The sequence below is a fragment of the Psammomys obesus genome, unplaced genomic scaffold (genome assembly GCF_907164565.1).
Source record: "Psammomys obesus unplaced genomic scaffold, mPsaObe1.curated_primary_1811, whole genome shotgun sequence".
In the NCBI taxonomy this organism is placed as follows: Eukaryota; Metazoa; Chordata; class Mammalia; order Rodentia; family Muridae; genus Psammomys; species Psammomys obesus.
The window spans coordinates 15,816,835-15,837,347 of record NW_026585797.1 but is presented as its reverse complement, the minus strand read 5'-3'; the positions used below and the strand labels follow the sequence as shown (position 1 = coordinate 15,837,347).

The 20,513-nt window shown below is 41.2% G+C and overlaps 1 protein-coding gene across 1 annotated transcript in view; it reads right to left on the bottom strand.

Annotated features, from left to right (window-relative positions):
- The window catches only part of Map3k5 (mitogen-activated protein kinase kinase kinase 5), a 190,096-nt gene that overhangs the window by 97,832 nt on the left and 71,751 nt on the right, over positions 1-20,513 (bottom strand). The window contains exons 3-7 of the mRNA XM_055599285.1: positions 19,560-19,583; positions 15,346-15,539; positions 13,938-14,106; positions 12,401-12,507; positions 10,108-10,278 (exon numbers count right to left, since the gene is read on the bottom strand). Coding sequence (XP_055455260.1) covers positions 10,108-10,278; positions 12,401-12,507; positions 13,938-14,106; positions 15,346-15,539; positions 19,560-19,583 — 665 coding nt within the window. The remainder of the gene's footprint in view (positions 1-10,107; positions 10,279-12,400; positions 12,508-13,937; positions 14,107-15,345; positions 15,540-19,559; positions 19,584-20,513) is intronic.

Sequence of the window (20,513 nt, the reverse complement as noted above, 5' to 3'; positions counted from 1 at the left end):
GGGCAACCTTTGGGCAGAGTGCAGGGAATCTTAGGAAAGAAGTGGGAAACAGTAAGATCTGGAGAGGACAGGAACTCCACAAGGAGAGCAACAGAACCAAAAATTCTGAGCACCGGGGTCTTTCCTGAGACTGATACTTAAACCAAGGACTATGCATGGAGATAACCTAAGACCCTGCAAAGATGTAGCCCATGGCAGTTCAGTATCCAAGTGGGTTCCATTGTAATAGGAACAGGGACTGTCTGACATGAACTGATTGGCCTGCTCTTTAATTACCTCCCCTTGAGGGGAAAGCAGCATTACCAGGCCACAGAAGAAGACAATGCAGCAACTCCTGATGAGACCTAATAGACTAGGATCAGAAGGAAGGAAAAGAAGTCCTCCCCTATCAGTGGACCTGGGGAGGGGCATACATGCAGAGGGTGGAAGAAGGGAGAGATTGGGATAGGAGGAGGGAGGGAACCACAGGGGGGATACAAAGTGAATAAAATGTAATTAATAAAGAATTAAAAAACTTTAATACTAAAAAAAAAAGAATAAAGTTTGCATCTTATATTGGTATTAATATATTCTAGGAAAATAGAGTTGTTCACCAAATATATTTAATCAGTTTTAATGGACTAAATTTTAATATTTATGAAAAAGTTGCTACAGCAATACTACTAAAGTATGCCCATAAAATACAACACAGAAATTTTACATTAGACGTCTTTACAAGCTGATTAGCAGGAGGAAAAAACGAATATACTTTTATGTAAAGAAATCTACAGTGGCTAGCAGTGCAGATCATTAAGAACTAAAAGGACGAGGTAAGAGTAATGTTAAAGTAGAAGAGACTTCTGCCATAACTTTAGCTGTCAGCTTGTCACAAACTTCATTACCTAGGAAGAGGGACCCTCCACTGAAGAACAGCCTGGACAGACCGGCCTGTGGGCGTGTCCATGAAGCTTTCTGTGCTGGCTAATTGACACAGGAGTGCCCAATCCATGCTGGGAGGCCCATCCCTAGGCAGGTGGTCCTAGGCTATGGAAGAAAAGCAGCAGAACAAGCCAGGGGAACAGGCCAGCAAGCAGCATCTCCCTGGGATTCTGCTCCATTCAGCTTCCGTCTCAGGCTTCCCCCTTAACTTCCTTAAGTGGCTGCCCTTGCATCCTTTGTTCCTTTAAGCTGCTTTTGGTCGCACTGTATCTCAGTGAGAGAAACAGATCACGACAACTTCATTTGGGAAACAAACAACCTTAGCAAAAGAACTAAACATTCACATTAAGAAAAATTCCAAACATATTTTAATAATAGCATTGTTACTTCCTTCCTGTCACTTTTTCTGCTTCAGCAAGAAGTATTTGTTGGAATGGTGCTAATGAATTGTACTACGTTCAGTTCATTATTACTTTCGAGAAGCAATGTGATTACATTTAAACGAATCACTTCTCTCTCCAACTTTCAAAGTAACAGATTTTGTTCGAGCGCTTCTTTCAATGAGCACTGTTTCTGACTGACTGTGAAAGAGCTAGGCCTTGGTTGTAGAGTGAGCAGCGTTCTCGTGGTAAACCCTCTGTGCACGCTTTCACCGTGGCCGGGACGGTCAAGTCCAAACAAGTGCTGCTGACTTCCTTGTTTCTATGAAGACAGTCTACTCTCCAGCCAGAGGAACCTGGACTCGAGTTCTATTTAGCTGTCACTTCTCTTTGTTTGGGCCGTAACAACTATGATTCTCCTGGTGAGACATGGGGAATTAAGTTAGGATTTTATGCACCTTGGTGTCTCTACAGACTTCTGAAATTATCACCCATGAAATTTTCAAAGGTAAAGCACAGCAGCACATGTAGGAAATGAGAGTCAACAGCTGAAGTGATCTGATGGCCAGCCTTCTCTCCAATTCCAACTACTTCTACATTCATTCCTTGTAATAAAAAATTCAGAACAAGAATTTTAAAAGCCCTAAACACTATTTATTCTATCCATTTATACAAAAATCTTTTTTTCCTGAAAAGAGAAAAACCATGCTATTTTATGGTCTGCTTTTAAATGTAATAAATCATGATACAGCATCAGAAAACATTTTCCCAAAGTCACAATTTTTTTTCTGAGTGTCCATCCAAAAGAACTGAAATTGAGATCTCTCAAGAGATTTCAACATTCACAGCAGCACTTTTTATAATGTTCAGGAGATGAGAGGACCAACAGGCTTGCTGATGTATGCATGGATCAACCAAATGCAGTATACACACACGAAGGAACTTGATTCAGCCTTAAAAAGGAGAGGGACGCTGACACTGGCTATCACCGGCTGACCTTTGAAAATGTGATGGTAATCCAGTTAAAATAATCACAAAGCAAATATGAGCTACCTCCAATAGAGTTACAGAAACAGGAAACAATCGTGCCTCCCGGGGCTAAGACAAGGGAAGAACGAAAGTTATTTAATGGGTACAGAATTTCAGCTTTGCAGGATGGAAAGGTCTGTGGTTGGGTGGTGGTGACAGACACATACCAGTCTGACAGACACACACTCGATGCTGCTGAACTGTATTCTCAAAACTGATAAAGGTCATAAAGTTCTTTTAAAGTATATTTTGTACCACCACCATCAAAACAAACAACACAAAGAAACCACTCCCACAACTTTGAATGACTGACATTCCATCTTGTAAAGATGGTATCCTGTATTTTAAAAAATTAACATTTAGGTTTCTTATTGCTTGTTACCACAAGTACACTGCAGTGAATAAACTGTAAATAAACTGTTGTTTTGTAGCTGTTATTTCTTTAGGATAGGTTCCAAATGGCACAACTGCATCAAAGAGCATGAATTATTTCAGAGTTCTAGATATGCAATTCCAAACTGCATCCCAGAAAGATCCAGTCGATTTATATTCCCAAGATCATTGTAAGGGTGGCTTTCACGTTGTACCCATGTTAAAAAATATTCTCAAATGTTTTACGCTTGGCCAAGAGATAATGAAAACAAAAGTTTGAATGAATGTCTTGATCATCCCATCCAACAATTGCTGAAGTTAAAGAGACTGCTGTTATTAATCAGTAAGTACAACAATTGCATTGTGGTTATGGCAAACACCTGTTGTTGCTAGCCCAGTTGATATCCTACTTGAGAAACAGCAAACACTTATACCAGGTACAGCAACTGGAGGCACCGTGCATCTAGAGCTCCGGTCTGAGAAACTGTTTTCCGAACCGCACATGCAAATCTACCATAGCCAAGTCCCACCTGAGCATGGCAGCTTAGCTCAAGAATACAGCTGATTAAAAAGAAACACCAAGCAAAGAATTAACTGCAGATGCACAAATCCCAATAGAGCTACATGAGAAATATGAAACTAAGACAGCACAAGTTCTCACAAAGTCATCAGCCCTACGATAATGTTCTCTAGTGAGACAAGATGAAACCCCAGAGAGCTCAAACAAGACAGTGTCCTGAGCCAGCTGTGCCAGATCAGGAGGGGAGGAGGGAGGGGCTTATGGGGGGATACAAAGTGAATAAAGTGCAATTAATAAAAAAAAAAAAGAATCAAGTATAAGTATTTCATAGCTCCCTCTTAACAGATAAGGTCTTAAAAGAGGCCTGGTGACAATCCTGCCAATTAGCACTTCTGTGGCCTTCAAGGTGATGATCTGTCCTTACTCTCTTGGGCCATTTCCGACTGTGCCGACTGTCTCTTCAGAGTGACAACTGTGGCTTCAGAGCAGCTTGTTATTCAGAGGTTGCCAAAGATCCTGGATCACAGCATCGTGTCTTCTCGAAGCTCACTGTCCTCCCTGGTCACTCTCCTTCCATCATCCCACTGTCTCCTACACCACCCTAAACGTCCTCTAGCCAGCCTGGTACCACAGCTGTCTTCCCTGACTTACTTAGCATCTGTGATTTTTAAAAAGGCATAGAATCTCCAAAAACTAAAAAGTGAAGCACAATCTAATCACACAAAGATGAAAAAAAAAGTCATTTGGAGAGCTAGAGAGATAAGTCAGTCCATAAAATTCGTGACTTGTAAACAGAAAGACCTGAATTTGACTCCAAGAATGTATGTAAAATAAGGCTTTAGTGGCAAGCACTTGCAATGCCAGCACTGGGGAAGTATATTCAGGCAGAGCCCTGAAGCTCACTGGACAGACAGCATAGACTACTCGCTGAGGTCCAGGCCAGTGAGAGGGAGGGAGGGAAGGAGGGAGGAAGAAAGGAAGGCAGGCACAAAGAATATGACAGTACCTAGAGAATGACACCCAAGATTGTCCTCTGATGACTACATGCATATACATGTGCCAACACACACCCACTCACAATTTTGCAATCTTAACCTGGATTATAAAAATTTCAGTATAGAAATACAACTGGACTTCCATATCCATGGGTTCCCCATTATCAATATTTAACACGATGGGTTGAAAATATTTAAGAAACTATTATGTCTATACTGAATTAGCACAATTATCATCATGCCAGCTGTCCTATGACCTGTGGTCCAGAATGAGAGAGAGCTCTGGGGAAAAATAAATCAGCTCATGGAGCTTTGGCTCCAGGTGCTTCCCGTACCCAAAGGCCAACCACCTCCAGGCTCTGACCCTCTGGTGACTCCTCACTGCTTTCTAACTTTTCCTAACAGTTATAACTGTCATTGACAGGAAGACCAGCACAACAGAAGCCTTTCTGACCCTCCCAAGAGCCAGAACCTAAAGGAGCAGCTGCACATTTTAACATGTTCCATCCTTCAGAATCTCTGATTTTGTTTGTCATTCCTTGGGGTTTCCTTGCATTTATTTTTTTTGTTTGTTTGTTTAGCGTTTTTAAGCTTTGCTGTTTAAAAAATTCATTTTTTTCTAAATATTTCTTTTTTAAATTTTATTAATTACACTTTATTCACTTTGTATCCCCCCTTAAGCCGCTCCCTTCTCCCCTCCCGGTCTCACCCTCCCTCCTCCTTCTTCATGCATGCTCCTCCCCAAGTCCACTGATAGGGGAGGTCCTCCTCCCCTTACTTCTGATCTTAGTCTATCAGATCACATCAGGAGTGGCTGCATTGTCATCTTCTATGGCCTGGTAAGGCTGCTCCCCCCTCAGGGGGAGGTGATCAAAGAGCAGGCCAATCAGTTCATGTCAGAGGCAGTCCCTCTTCCCATCACTATGTAAGCCACTTGGACACTGAACTGCCATGGACTACATCTGTGCAGGGGTTCTGGATTATCTCCATTCCTGGTACATGGTTGGAGTATGAGTCTCTGGGAAGACCCCTGTGTTCAAATTTTCTGGTTTGTTGTTCTCCTTGTGGGGTTCCTGTCCTCTCCAGATCTTACTATTTCCCACTTCTTACATAAGATTCCAAACAATCTGCCCAACAGTTGGCCATAAGTCTCAGTGTCTGCTTTGATAGTCTGCAGGGCAGAGCCTTTCAGAGGCCCTCTGTGGCAGGTTCCTAGGTTGTTTCCTGTTTTCTTCTTCTTCTGATGTTCATCCACTTTGCCTTTTGGGATGGGGATTGGGCGTTGTAGTCAGGGTCCTCTCTCTTGATTAGTTTCTTTAGATGTACAGATTTTAGTAGGTGTATACTATGTTATGTCTATATGAGTGAGTATATACCACGTGTGTCTTTCTGGTTCAGGGACAGCTTACTCAGGATGATCCTTTCCAGGTCCCACCATTTACCTGCAAATTTTATGATGTCCTTATTTTTCATTGCTGAGTAATACTCCATTATGTAGATGTACCACAATTTCTGCTTCCATTCTTCAGTTGAGGGGCATCTGGGCTGTTTCCAGCTTCTGATTATTACAAATAAAGCTGCTACAAACATGGTTGAGCAAATGTCCTTATTGTGTAGTTGAGCCTCTTTTGGATATATGCCTAGTAGGGGTATGGCTGGATCTTGAGGAAGCACTATTCCTTGTTGTCTGAGAAAGTGCCAGATTGATTTCCAGAGTGGTTGTACAAGTTTACATTCCCACCAGCAATGGAGGAGGGTTCCTGGTTCTCCACAACCTCTCCAGCATGTGTTGTCACTTGAGTTTTTGATCTTGGCCATTCTGATGGGTATAAGGTGAAATCTCAGGGTCATTTTGATTTGCATTTCCCTAATGGCTAATGACATTGAACATTTCTTTAAGTGTTTCTCTGCCATTTGATATTCCAGAATTGCTAAAACAATCCTCTACAATAAAAGATCCTCTGGAGGTATCTCCATCCCTGATCTTAAGTTGTACTATAGAGCAACAGTAATAAAAACTGCATGGTACTGGCATAGAAACAGAATGGTGGATCAATGGAACCGAACAGAAGACCCAGAAATAAACCCACACACTTATGGACACCTGATCTTTGACAAAGATGCCAAAACCATACAATAGAAAAAAGATAGCATCTTCAACAAATGGTGCTGGTCTAACTGGATGTCTACATGTAGAAAAATGCAAATAGATTAATACTTATCACCCTGCACAAAACTAAAGTCCAAGTGGATCAAAGACCTCAACATAAAACCAGACACATTAAATCAGTTAGAAGAAAAAGTGGGGAAAACCCTAGAACTCATTGGTACAGGAGACAACTTCCTGAACAGAACACCAACAGCACAGGCTCTAAGAGCAACAATCAATAAATGGGACCTCATGAAACTGAAAAGCTTCTGTAAAGCAAAGGACACCATCATCAAAACAAAACGACTGCCTACAGATTGGGAAAGAATCTTCACCAACCCTTTATCTGACAGAGGGCTAATATCCAACATATATAAAGAACTAAAGAAGCTGAAAAGCAGCAAACCAAGTAATCCAATTAAAAAATGGGGAACAGAGCTAAACGGAGAACTCTCTGTAGAAAAAATTCATTCTTAACCCAAATATCAACTTTCAGATTTTATGCTAAACTACTTTTCTTAACATACTACCCCCCCCCGTGTTTGGATCTTTCAATTAGAATTAAATTTTTTTATTTATAACTTTTATTTTTTATATTAACCACAGGTTATTTGTTTTTTTTAAATTAAATTTTTATTTTTTAATATTAGTTACAGTTTATTAACTTTGTATCCCAACTGTAGCCCGCTCCCTCATTCCCTTCCAATCCCACCCTCCATCCTTCATCTTCTCCCAGCCCCTTTCCAAGTCCACTGAGCAGACGGCTAGGAATAATCAAACTCTGGCCTGAAATCAATCAATTAGAAACAAATAAAGCTATTCAAAGAATCAATGAAACCAAGAGCTGGTTCTTTGAGAAAATCAACAAGATAGACAAACCCTTAGCCAAACTAACTAAAAGGTAAAGAGAAACGATCCAAATCAACAAAATCAGAAATGAAAAGGGGGACATAACTACAGACACTGAGGAAATCCAAACAATCATCAGGTCGTACTACAAAAGCCTATATGCCACAAAATTTGAAAATCTAAAAGAAATGGACAATTTCCTTGATAGATTCCATCTATCAAAATTAAGTCAAGATCAGGTAGAAAGACTGAATAGTTCTATATGCCCCAAGAAAATAGAAGCAGTAATCAACAATCTCCCTTCCAAAAGAAGCCTTGGGCCAGATGGATTCAGCGCAGAATTCTACCAGACTTTTAAAGAAGTGCTAACTCCAATTCTCTTCAAATTATTCCACAAAATGGAAACAGAAGGAACATTACCACACTCATTCTTTGAAGCCACAGTCACCTTGATACCTAAACCACACAAAGGCCCCCCAAAAAAGAGAACTTCAGACCTATCTCTCTTATGAACACTGATGCAAAAATACTCAATAAAATACATGCTAACCAAATCCAAGAACACATAAAAGGTATCATCCACCATGACCAAGTAGGCTTCATCCCAGGCATGCAAGGCTGGTTCAACATACGGCAATCCATCAATGTAATCCACCACATAAATAAACTGAAGAAGAAAAAACATATGATCATCTCCTTAGATGCCAAAAAAAGCATTTGACAAAATCCAACACCTATTCATGTTTAACGTCTTGGAGAGATCAGGGATACAAGGCACAAACCTGAACATAGTAAAGGTCATATACAGCAAGCCTATAGCCAACATCAAACTCAATGGAGAGAAACTTAAATCAATCCCACTGAAATGAAGGACAAGGCAAGGCTGCCCACTCTCTTCCTATCTCTTCAACTCTAGTACTTGAAGTCCTAGCTAAAGCAATAAGACAACTAAAGGAGATCAAGGGGATACAAACTGGAAAGGAAGAGGTCAAAGTTTCACTATTTGCAGATGATATGATAGTATACATGATATAATAGTCTACATATGATAGTATACATTTTGGGGTATACATACCCCCCAAAATTAAACCAGAGAACTCCTTCAGCTGATAAATACCTTCAGCAAAGTGGCAGGATACAAAATCAACTCAAAAAAATCAGAAGCCCTCCTGTATACCAAAGACAAAAGGGCTGAGAAAGAAATCAGGGAAACAACACCCTTCACAATAGCCACTAATAACATAAAGTACCTTGGGGTGACTCTACCCAAGCAAGACCTGTTTGAAAAAAACTTCAAGTCTCTGAAGAAAGAAATTGAAGAAGATCTCAGAAGATGGAAAGATCTCCCGTGCTCATGGATTGGTAGGATTAACATAATGAAAATAGCCATCCTGTATTGATTCAATGCAATTCCCATCAAAATACCAACACAATTCTATAGAGATATTGAAAGAAAAATTCTCAGCTTCATATGGTTATTTACTTTGTATCCCAGCCATAGCCCCTTCCCTCATTCCTTCCCAATCCCACCTCCCTCCCTCATCTCCTCCCTGCCCCTTTCCAAGTCCACTGATAGGGGAGGTCCTCCCCCTCTTCCATCTGACCCTAGCTTATCAGGTATTGCTGGCTGCAATATCCTTCTCTATGGGTGGCCTAGCAAGGCTGCTCCTCCCTTGGGGCGGGGGAGGTCAAAGAGCCAGCCATTGAGTTCATGTCAGAAATAATCCCTGTTCCCCCTACTAGGATGCCCAGTTAAATACTGAGATACCATGGGCTACATCTGAGCAGGGGTTCTAGGTTATATCCATACATGGTCCTTGGTTGGAGAAACAGTCTCATAAAAGACCCCTGTACCCTGATATTTGGTCCTTGTGGAGCTCCTGTCCTCTCCAGGTCATACTAAGTCCCTCTTTTTTCATACGATTCCCTGCAATCTACCGAATGTTTGGTTATGAGTCTCAGCATCTGCTTTCATACATTACTAGGTAGAGTCTTTCAGAAGCCCTCTGTGGTAGGCTCCTGTCCTGTTACTTGTCAATCCTCACTTAGAAAGACAAATGGGATGGACATTGGAAGTAGTAGAATGAAATTTTTGCAGAGAGCTTAAGAAAGAGATCTAGGGCTGTAGATCTCAGGCCTAGCTCAGGCTAGCCCAGCATAAATAAGGCCGTGGGTTTGATCCCTGTCACTAGAAACAATTAACAAATTAAAATAAGATAGAAGGTAAAATAGAGATCCAGCTTTATCTCCTTTTCTGAAGAGATTAATCCACTTCCAAGATCCACTACTGAAGCTCCAAGCCTCCAGCTCTCCAGCCTCTCATACCCTGTCATAAGTCTAGGCTCGGGCATATGTACTTTGTTCAGGTACTTCATCTGCCCAGGCTACAGCCACACCACATCATTATCTTCCATTTATACTGAGCAGCATTGTCTGGTACAGCAAGTCCCTCCACCTGTTCTCCAAAACTGCACTGCCTTTTCTTGACCCTTCATTCTTTCAAATAAACTTTAGAAATCAAAGCACATAAAAAACCCTTCTGGAACAATTAAAACCTTTACAATATTAACCTTGCTTACTCACAGACTGTAGATTGTTCTATTTCTTCAAGTCTTCGGATGTTTTCTTATATTTTTCTCAGAAGATTACATTTGCTTTTTTCATGATATACATTTCAAATCAAATTATATTCTTCACTTTCCCATTTAGTTTATGAACACTTACCCGTCCATGTTGAAGTACATCAAATTATGTACTAACGTTAGGAAAATGTACAGTTAGCTCACAGCATATAGTCAGACAGATAGTCGGAAGGCTGCCACCTCTCATCCCCACACAGTCTGATGCCTCATGGACTTTGGGGGTGAGTACACAGCAACTATCCTGCAGTCTTACCAGGATGCTCCATGGTCTCTGCTCTCAGTGTCAGTGAAATTTGAATCCAAAAACATATCTTTGTAGATTCGGCCAACGAGACAATACATATCCGAAGCGACTTGGCCTTCACTTTGCACCATAGGGATCATGATGTCAAGAGCTTTTGCTCTATCTCCAGGGAGATTCCTCCTGAAGTAGAGAACATTGTTTCCTTATGGATCACAAAAGCAACTGTCTTATAAAAGCTCTATTTCATGTATTGATCCACATCAGTAAAGTCTGGCAGAATAAAAATAACTAGATTCTGAGATCCTAAACTTTATCCTAATATATGTCAGATGGGTCTGTCCAGGATCTCTTGTGAGCTGCAACTGATCAACTGATGGGCTTGTACCAGAGTCCTAATCTCCCTGCTGTTTATGGGCAGTTCAAGTTGGTGAGATTCCCTTTACTGTGCACCCTGTAACTTTGAATGGAGCAGAATCAGCTACTTCAAATAAGGAGAAACTCTTGACATTAGTTTTCAAAGGCTTTTGTTCCAAAACAACAGGAAAACTAATTCTCAGATACTGCCAAAATTCCCAGACAGTGCCCAAATTCAAATCTACCCAAGAGCCAGTTTCTCCGTGTGGCTGAGTATCTATAGAAGTTGTTTTATGTAGTTCTTATAGTACTGGACTTGAAGGTGAGGCTTCAGATATGCTGGACAAACACTCTACCACTAAACTATGTTCCTAGTCCTTTTTTCACTTTTAATTTTGAGATAGAAACTCTCTGAGTTATCAGGACTGGCCTTGAGCTCCTGCAGTTCATTTTTAAGTAACAGGTATAGATAATTCTCAAAACCATACTTTACATTTCTTCAATGATGAAAATAATATGCTAACTGAAAAATAAGTCACAAAAGGCCAACAACAAGATGATTCTACTTCTGTGAAATATTTAAAAAAGAACAATCAGTGGAGATGGAAGGGCATTAGTAGTTGCCAGGAGCAGGAGGATATGAGGTATAGGATAATGGGCAGAAGGTTTCCTTGTAGGGTGAAAAAATACTCCATAATCTGTATGAATGACAGTTATAGAACTCAATTAACATACTAAAATCAAGGCTACATGACATTTTTACTGAATAAGTTATATAATACATGAGATACATTTCAAATAATAATAATAATAATAATTTCAAATAAAATTATTATTTTAAAAGTTATCATATGCATTCTCATAACCTCAACTACTACTTCAAATCTTTTGTTCATAAATCCATCTTTACCCTCTATACTAAACATCTTGAATTGAGAATATTGCTTTACACAAATGTTTTCATTCGACTGGATGTTGCATTTGGAAAGAGAAGCAAAACCAAAGTAAAATTCTAAGAGATTTCTAAGATTTTCTCACTTTATTTCAAAGTGAGAAACATTTTACATTTTAGAGTGGGGACTAAGAGAGGCTCTGTCAGAAGTGATACAGAAAGGCTCCTGGGCGTATAACTGTGTTCACAGCAGTCCTGGGGAAAACGGTCTCTGGATGAGAAAAACCCTGACTGTCTCCTAACTGTCCTCATACTTCAGTCAGTCACATGCTGTCGGAGTGGTCCTGCATATTTGTGCGTTCAATCAAATGCTATTGAAAATATTTGCAGAAATGTCTATGTTGACATGCACAGTTTTTCCCCCTGAGCAGTACAAAACAACCATTTACACAACAACATACTATGTTGGAGATCATAGTTATCTACAGATGGTTTTAAATATATAGAGAGAATATATATATGCTACATGAAATACCATACCATTATATAAGGACTTGAACATCCTTAGATTTGGGTACCTTTAAAGGGTTTCAGAACCAATTTCCAACAAATACTCAAGGACAACTATATTTGCTTAAAATTAGTGTCATCTTTATAAAATATTGAAAGTTATAAAAACTTAAAAAGTAAACACAAACTTTGTCAGAGAAAAAAGAATTATAACAAAATTGAATCTACAAATAGTATGTGAGGCTTTTTCTAATATAGAGACAGAGAAAAGACACACACACACACACACACGCTGGCAAAAACAACAGCACTCAAAAGATAGAAGCAGGATAATTAAAAGTTCAAGGCCAGAGATACACAGTGAGACCCCTGTCCTCCAAACCCAAACAAAACCCAGAGAGAAATCAGAAGGCTTGCTTTCAGCATTTCACATGGCCAAGGTAGATAATATGTGACAATATTCTAGTTGGGAGCTGCTGGGACGCTATGGGAGTTTGGTAAGACTTAAAGCACCACCCCACAGCATCCCCGAAGGGACGATTTTACCTGTTCAGTGCAAATGCATAGTGAAATTTCACGTGGTGATGTGAGGCCAAATCAAAGGTCGGCAGTTTTTCTAAAGTTTCTACCAGCTTCACAATGGAGTCATAGTCCTAGCAACAGAAAGAACAGCACAGAATTAAACCCTGAGGAGAAACCACCACTAGGACAGCCAGGCACCGGAAGCTGAGAACGGGATTAAATGCAAACTAAGAATTGTGGAGGGACATAGAGGGCAAGCCCCCATCCCCACTCCCCCCAAGAGAAGCAGTCTAGACAAGAAGCAACCGAAGAGAACTCTTAAAAGCTGTGATAGCATAGCGTAGCCATCACAGCTGATGGCTTCTGGCAGGGGTAGGGGTGAGGTTAGGGGCCGGCCTCTAGGAGTTTGACCATGTTCCAGTGAGTATATGGGCAACACAAAATGGACATAGTATATTTCTTCTTGTTCTTTTTCTTTGGTGGGGAGGAGGTCTCAGGGTGGGGCTGCACCAGGAAAGCTTGGGAACTGTGATAGTGATGCCTTACATAATATTCCCAAATAATAAAATAATAAAATAATAAATAAATAAATAAATAAATAAATAAATAATCAAAGTATTTTGTTGGAGGAAAAAAAATCTGTTGAGACCTCTGAAAACCCTAGAAGCAACAGCTGTGTTACTCCTAAATTGCTATTACACGGATTAAAGCATGGGAATTACAGTTACAGTATTTGAGAAAACCCAACAAAACAAATAAAACAAAACAAATAAACAACAACAACAACAACAAAAAAAACGCACAAAGGTGACTAGCTCTTTTCACAGTGCCAGGCTCCTGGTCACGTTGCAGTGTTCCACCAAGGATGTTAAACATTAATGTCGCGGGGCCATTGACTGAACTCCTGTTGCAAGTAGCAAAATAATTTCATCTTGTGTGAGTGAGCTTCCGCTAGCCACAGGCCCATTACTGCTATGGTTCTCCAACTACTGAGCCTTTCCCAGGGGCAGAGATTTATACAGGGCTGAGAGGCTAGACATGAGAATGAGGGGCCAGGAGTCACAGTCCTAACACCACATCCTTCACAGAGAGGTTTTATTCTCCTTGCCAGATCTTAGAAAGTCTAAGACACTTCAGCAGAAACCATACAGCATGTCGGTGGTTTTGCCACCATTTTATACTGAATCAGTTTCGTGTTTCTTGCTCCTGGCACTATCAGTTTCAGTAGCATAATTTCAGGAAGTAAAAGATGCATCTAGAAAGCTCTAAGAATTTCTGCTGTTTGCCAATACAAAGCTCTCACTGGCTGGCTGACAGGTGTGCCCAAGGCCCACAATGAAGAGCAGACCTCCACGAGCTGGGAGGGTATGTGAGCAGATTTTGAAGAGGAATAAATTCGATAGTTACCATATGTGAGTCTCCCCCATGCACCATGAAATCACAGGCTGGAAGCTGTCAGTCAGCTCCGCCCCGAAGCAGCTCCTTATTAGCTAGCAGAAATGCAACAGCAGCATGCCCCTCCCCCAGCATGCTTCCAGAGAGACCCCGAGCATCTTCGCACCTGGATATCTCTGTAGGAGAGCAACAGGTTGATGACGATGTCTGCTGTCAAAAGTTCAATATTGTCTACTCGCTGCCGAATCCTTGCCAGTTCAGCTGCCAGCTCTTTCCCAGTGAATAGATTCCGAGCTTTCCTGATATCACTGAGTATAGATTCCCGGAAGTACTGGCTGGTATAAAGAACACACATTTCAAAGGATTAACTCTGGAAAACAATTAGGTGAAAACCAGAACTTTTATAAGGAAATGATGACATTTGTCCACGAGTCATTTCCAGCTCATTAAGAAGTGCTGAAGGGATATCTCACATATTTGGCATTATTACGGAATTTGGGAGGCCATGAATTTCTTTTCACTTTCTGCTACATTAAAAAAAAAAAAAAATCAAAACTTTACTTTTCATCTTGCTAGTTTGAGTATAAATTATCCCAAATAAATTAGATAGGCCTATGTTACAATATAAGACAACTTTAACTTTCTGGCTTAGTATCATTATCCACTAACATAAACAACTTATTCTTTTTTAAAAAAAATTACATTTGCTGGGCAAGCTGGCACACACGTGTAATCCCAGCACCCTGGAGGCAGAGTCAGGTGAATCTCTGAGTACTAAAGGTAGCCCATAAAGAGTCTGAGACTGCATAAACAGTCTCTGGCCAGCCATCGCTATGCTGAATCAAGAAAATTATTTTACATTTCTTACTTATAGCATGTGTATGTGCTTCAACGCGTGAGAAGTCACAGGTATGGCCGCCAGAGGACAACTTTACAGCAGTCACTTTTCTCCTTCCATCATCTAAATTTTGGGGCCTGGACTCGGGTTGTCAGGACTGGTGGCAAGTACTTGCTGAGCCATCTCACTGGCCAGAGGATTATTCTTAACCAAACTATGTTCTCAGCGCCAAGTTCTGGTCTTTATACTAAAAGTCCTTGAACATTTATTCTAATGTACCCATAATTTATTTGTGTGTGTGTGTGTATATATATATATATATCTTTAATTATAAGTATATATATGTATATATAAGTATACATAAGTAAATATTTATATACATACTTATATTTTAAGTATACATACTTATTTATTTCTAAGTATATATACATACACCCCCAAAACAACTTATATATAATAAATAAGTATATATAGAGAGAGATATGTACACTTATAAATTATATGTGTGTGTGTGTGTGTGTGTGTGTGTGTGTGTGTTTGTAATGGCCAAGTTTTTCAAAAACCAAGTGAATGAGGTTTAACGTGTGAACTAAAGTGACACCTATCTTTTTTTTCTCACTCAGAGGACACTGCAAATCGTTTCCTGGCTCTCCACTGGGAATGTGTGACAAGATGCACAGTAAATGAAGCAGGTAGCACAGCACAGTCAGCTCCGAGTGTGGGCACCAAGTGTTACCTGCAACTCGCTTGCGCCACCTTCAAAAGCTGAACAAAACGGTCCACAAGGGGTAAGCAGATGGGCCCCAGCAACAGCTCAAAGTTGGGCTGCATGAGCTCTGTCAGGCCCTTCATGAAGCTGCTGTCACAGCAGTAGACCTTGTTGTGTGGAGTCACCATGTAGGGGACGAAGGTGTAGTTCCCAGTGCACATCTGTGGAGACAGGAGGCAGCAGGCAGTAGGAAGCTTGCCTACTGACACCACACGGACACCACACGGACAAAAGAAACGCCAGGTCGTGTTTCCGTGACTACGATTATTATTTTAAATAATAATTCTGACTGTAAAGGGAAACAAGACATTCATTTCTTATTTACGAGCCATGAAAACAGAATTTTCCAGTTTCCTTAATTGCTTACTTCAGTGTAATTAGGACTTACACATGAGAAGGTATCTTTTATGAGCCATTAAACATATATGCACTGCCACACATAGCTACTAGGATACATGCTAAAAGGAGAATCATTTAAGCATAGCTTCCAGCCTCCAAGGAATCAGAAATTCAGTTGGGCACAACATAAGCAGAGCATAATACAGAGGGCCATGGGTACAGGGTCTCCCTGGAAAGGCAGGGCAGGGATGGAGGTCAGGGCACAGCTGCTTCCCTCCAGGTCCATACCGCACTGTCTCCCACTCACTAAATCCTGAGGCTCTCAGGGCCCTAGCTATCCCCCCTCCGCAATGGCGCTCAGATTTGCCTGTCTCCTTCCTCTCCGCTAGCACCGGGGTCCATACATCTGTCTGATTCTCCGCAACTGGTTCTCAACGGCTTCCCTGATCCACTCTGCACCGACTACCTGCCATCCTTTCTCTACCCGAACACCTAAACCACATGAGTTCCTACAACTGCACGAAGCCTCAATACAGAGCCTGTGACGAAGACGAGGCTCACACTGTTGTCCACAGGAGCCTGACCCTTGCACGTCCTGCCCTCTGCTAGCTGCAGCCTGTGCCTTCACCCTTCAAACACTAAGACCTGGGTTGGCTGACCTAGCAGTTTCCAGATTATGCCAAACGAGGGGATATTTGTGCCAACAAAAGCACTGTTGGGAAGATGACAAAGGGAACTGGACTGTACACCCCTGGGTAAGCAAATCTGATTGCAGTTTAGGATTCAAGGAAGGAACCCGAAGGCAAGCTAAAGGTTTCCAACTACATGTTTTGAGCAGTAGGGAATCAACAGAGGATCCAGGGCAGGGAAGACAGCACAGCACTGGCTGTGCACTTTGGCATTCTGTCTGGACGACAATACAACAGTGGCTGTGCACTTTGGAATTCTGGGTAAACAGGACAGAGTGAAAGAGCAAAGATTTAAGAAAAGGAGACAGAAAGCTGTGTGGCACAACCAGACGGGAGCAGCGGCAATGGAGAAACGGTTAGTATGAGGTCAGCCCCAAAAGGAGAATCATGTGGATCAGGGAAACAGTCATATACTCACAGGAAGAAGGAGCCACATTCAAATCCAAGTAGGGCTTCTTTAAAAGAATAGTTACGTTAACAGAAAGCGAGAGTTCAGCCTGCAGGTATAGACCCACAGATAAGCGTGCTGCTCTCTGAGGCGCTACAGGTAACAAGCCCACACAGAACCTGGCTGATCTCCAGCTAAGCTGTGGGAAGACCTAAGGAAACTGAACCTGACAGTGGGCTCCAGTGGGCACTCACTTCTAAGGAGTATGGATTCCCTAGATCAGGAGACTGGGAATGAGCGGGAAAATTTCCACAAGGGGTTTGGGGTGTGTGATGGGAATGTAAACACGAATCAGGGTATTATATGAAATGTAAGGGACCTCTGAGAGAAAACCCACAGGGAAAAGCATCGAGGGCTGAGCACTGGACTGGACATGTAACAAATGCTGTTATTCCAGCAAGAGGGCACTAGGAGTCCCAGCTTCCAGAGAACACGGAGAGAGGATGCGCTCTCTGCGTTCTGCCCTAACAGGCAAGAGCAAACATTAACTCAACACTTGCACAGAAAAAGGTGAGCACGGCCCCACTGCCACAACCTCTGTGCTCACATGATGGCAACAAAAGAAGCAGGTCAGGTGACAGGGCCTTGGGTCCAGCTCCTGGTCCTGGTCTAGTTAAGATTCTAGCCCCTCTGTGGCACGCATGGTTGCTGCTGGGGTGAATTAACCTTCTCACGAGCCCTTCACAGGATGGTGCACCTGCTCTCCCCCTCACCAACATCACCTTCACAAGAGCCAAGTGATGGCAAGCATGAGAAGTGCCAAATGCGTTTACGGCCAGAGTTAATTATTTATGAACATGTTATACTTTGAAGCACCTGGGTGTCGGCAGCGAGGCAGGAATGAGACCGACTGTCAGGCTACGGAACAAACTTCCAGAGGTGGGGATTTGGGTTTTAAATCAAATCACCACCTTGCCCTTCACACAGCGATGGGGGAGCAGTAAGGAAGATGGATAAAGAACCTCTCCTACGATGCTACCACCTAACTGAATCCTTTGACATAAGCCACTGCCCAAACAGGAAAAAGGAAAAGGATGAAACGTGATGCATGTGTGTATGTGTGTGTGTGTGTGTGTGTGTGTGTGTGTGTGTGTGTGTGTGTGTGTAAAATTCTGATGTTCAAAATCTCAAACCTGTGCTTGATCATATCCAAAGCATAGAAAAGCCACCAAAAGCTAGTCTTAATCTAATTATATCTTTGCTCGTTTTAAAAATTTAGAATGTTGATCTTGCTTTTCAATCTTTAAGAAATATATGAAGAAACAAAATTATATGTGGAAAAGGAGTCAAACACCTGGAAGGAAATGGTCACAGCATTCGGACATGGAGAAGGAGGTGTGCACAAGTCAGGTTTCAAAAAGACACCCTGTCCCCGGATCACAGCAGATAAATCAACAGGCAGCTTGCTCACAAAGTATGTGCTCAAGCTCAGGGAATGCTACCTCCTCTGATGGACCTGAATATAATAACATCCAGCATCTCTGTCTCGGGTCACGTTGCCCTAATTTCCTAAAACATGTTTGATTATTTGTTTAGTCTCCTTACATAGATACACGGTTGTAGTCCCACTTTTTCATCTCACACAGCAGTTACAAATATGACCGTTTTCATTCTCCACCACTAGTGTGGTCACCAAGCCCAGGTTCCAGCACACAGCTCATGTTAATCAACACCTGCTGAGAAGAATGTGTTACACTGCATGGAAGTATGGAGTGGTAAGTGCTCACTTCCTGATGAGATGTGAGAGGTCCAAGTTTATAGTGGCAACATTATCCACGCTGCAATGAGTCTTCCTTGTGGTGAAATCTAAACCAGATGTTTTAAGTTTCCTGACCCACTGAAAAACCATCAATTGTAACGTTAATCTCATCATCTCATGTGAAATCATGTGTGGTCTTATGTACATATTATTTTCACTCCAAACTACAGATGTGTATCTGTTTTAGGGCTCTTAAACACTGCCTCATTTTCCAAGATAAAATACAAAACCACTGGCCCACATGGCCATTCCCAGTTCTGTAATGGTTCAACATTTTTCATGTAGTCTTTTTAAATTTAAGTTTTGAAATGTCTCTGGTTTTCATATTGACTTACTTCTGTATGACAGGTTAGTGTTCTATAGAGTGATCTGAAAGAAAGACTTCAGTGCTTAGGGACGACGGGGGCTGGGGATTTGACCCAGAGGGAGAACACTTGCCTAACATGTACATGGCCATGGATCCAGTCTACAGCACTATGAAAATCAAAACCAAAAACAAACATAAAAACAGAACAAAAAGCCAACCTAAGAATTTGCCTGGATGCCTCAAAGAGGAAGATACATGACAGACAACTAGAAGCACAGGCAAAGTTTTGCATATATTTATAAATTATATACATATGTACATATACATGTGGACATATTTTTCAATATGTTGATATATATGGATACTATATAAACACATACATATTACTCTCTTATATGCCTTGATATTGCCAATTGTAGCTCCATATCACTGAATGTACTGTGAAAGTTTTTTCTAAAACATAATTATATTTCATTACAATAAGTTAGAGAATATAATGGTGTTTATATAAATATATATTAGAAGCTCTATAAAGGGCTAAAAGAAATAAAATTGATAATCTATGAAGATTTAAAATAACAGGTTAATTAATGGAAATGAAAATACTTAAGGTTTTGAAAAGTTAAGTAAAATACTCACAGTATTCTTCTGGCAAATGATTTCCTAAAGAAAAAAAACAAGAAAAAAATCTTAGCAAACAAAAACCTGTGGCCCTTACTAACTACCATAAGCAGGTAAATTTGTATTAACATTTATATTAGCAACTGGAAATGTCAGAGGAACACTGTAAAAGCATTTATATTTGCAGTCAAAATTCATGTATTTACATTTCTACATATCAAAAATTTATAACCTAGGGGAGACAGGAGAACACAAAAATGTTGTCTGCAGTTTGATGGCACCACATAAGCATGTACGGACCCCCAAACAGAGTAACTAGGACTCACTTCTGGAGAAAAGAGCTGCAGTTCCCCAAGCACGGCCTCTCTCACAGCCTGGGGTAACAAACAGAGCACACCATGCTAGGGAGCTGGAAATAACAAACGGCATTTTGGCCAACAGCAACTTCACACATAGATAATAAGGGCATCTGACAACAAAAGTGAGTGTAATTTATACGTTTTTCAGTGAGACGCATAATGGGATAAATACAGCCCTTGGACAATGTCCCTGTTTCCTAGGTTGTAAGGAGTGAGCTCATGAAAATGATTCAGATATGCTCCTTTCCACACCAAAGTTCTTAGTACAAGGCATTCACCACAGTCCTGTTCTTACTAGACACTGCAGTAACTAAAGACACGGGGCAGCGGATGTGGAACGGGCCGTGGTAGACTGGCTCCACTGGTGGTGAGGGACTCATGATTCAAAACATAGAAAATGCAACTGCATACTAGGAAAGATGGTATGTGTGTTGTCATGGAAACGGGGAATGTAAGGCAGTGTGGAGTCTTCCTGAGAGACCATCTGCCTAGGGAAAACAGCCAGATCCAGCAAGGTGAGGGCAGAAACAGAGCCCAGCAAAGTGGCCAGTACAACAGGGGGAGCCGTGTGTGTGTGTGTGTGTGTGTGTGTGTGTGTGTGTGTGTGTGTGTG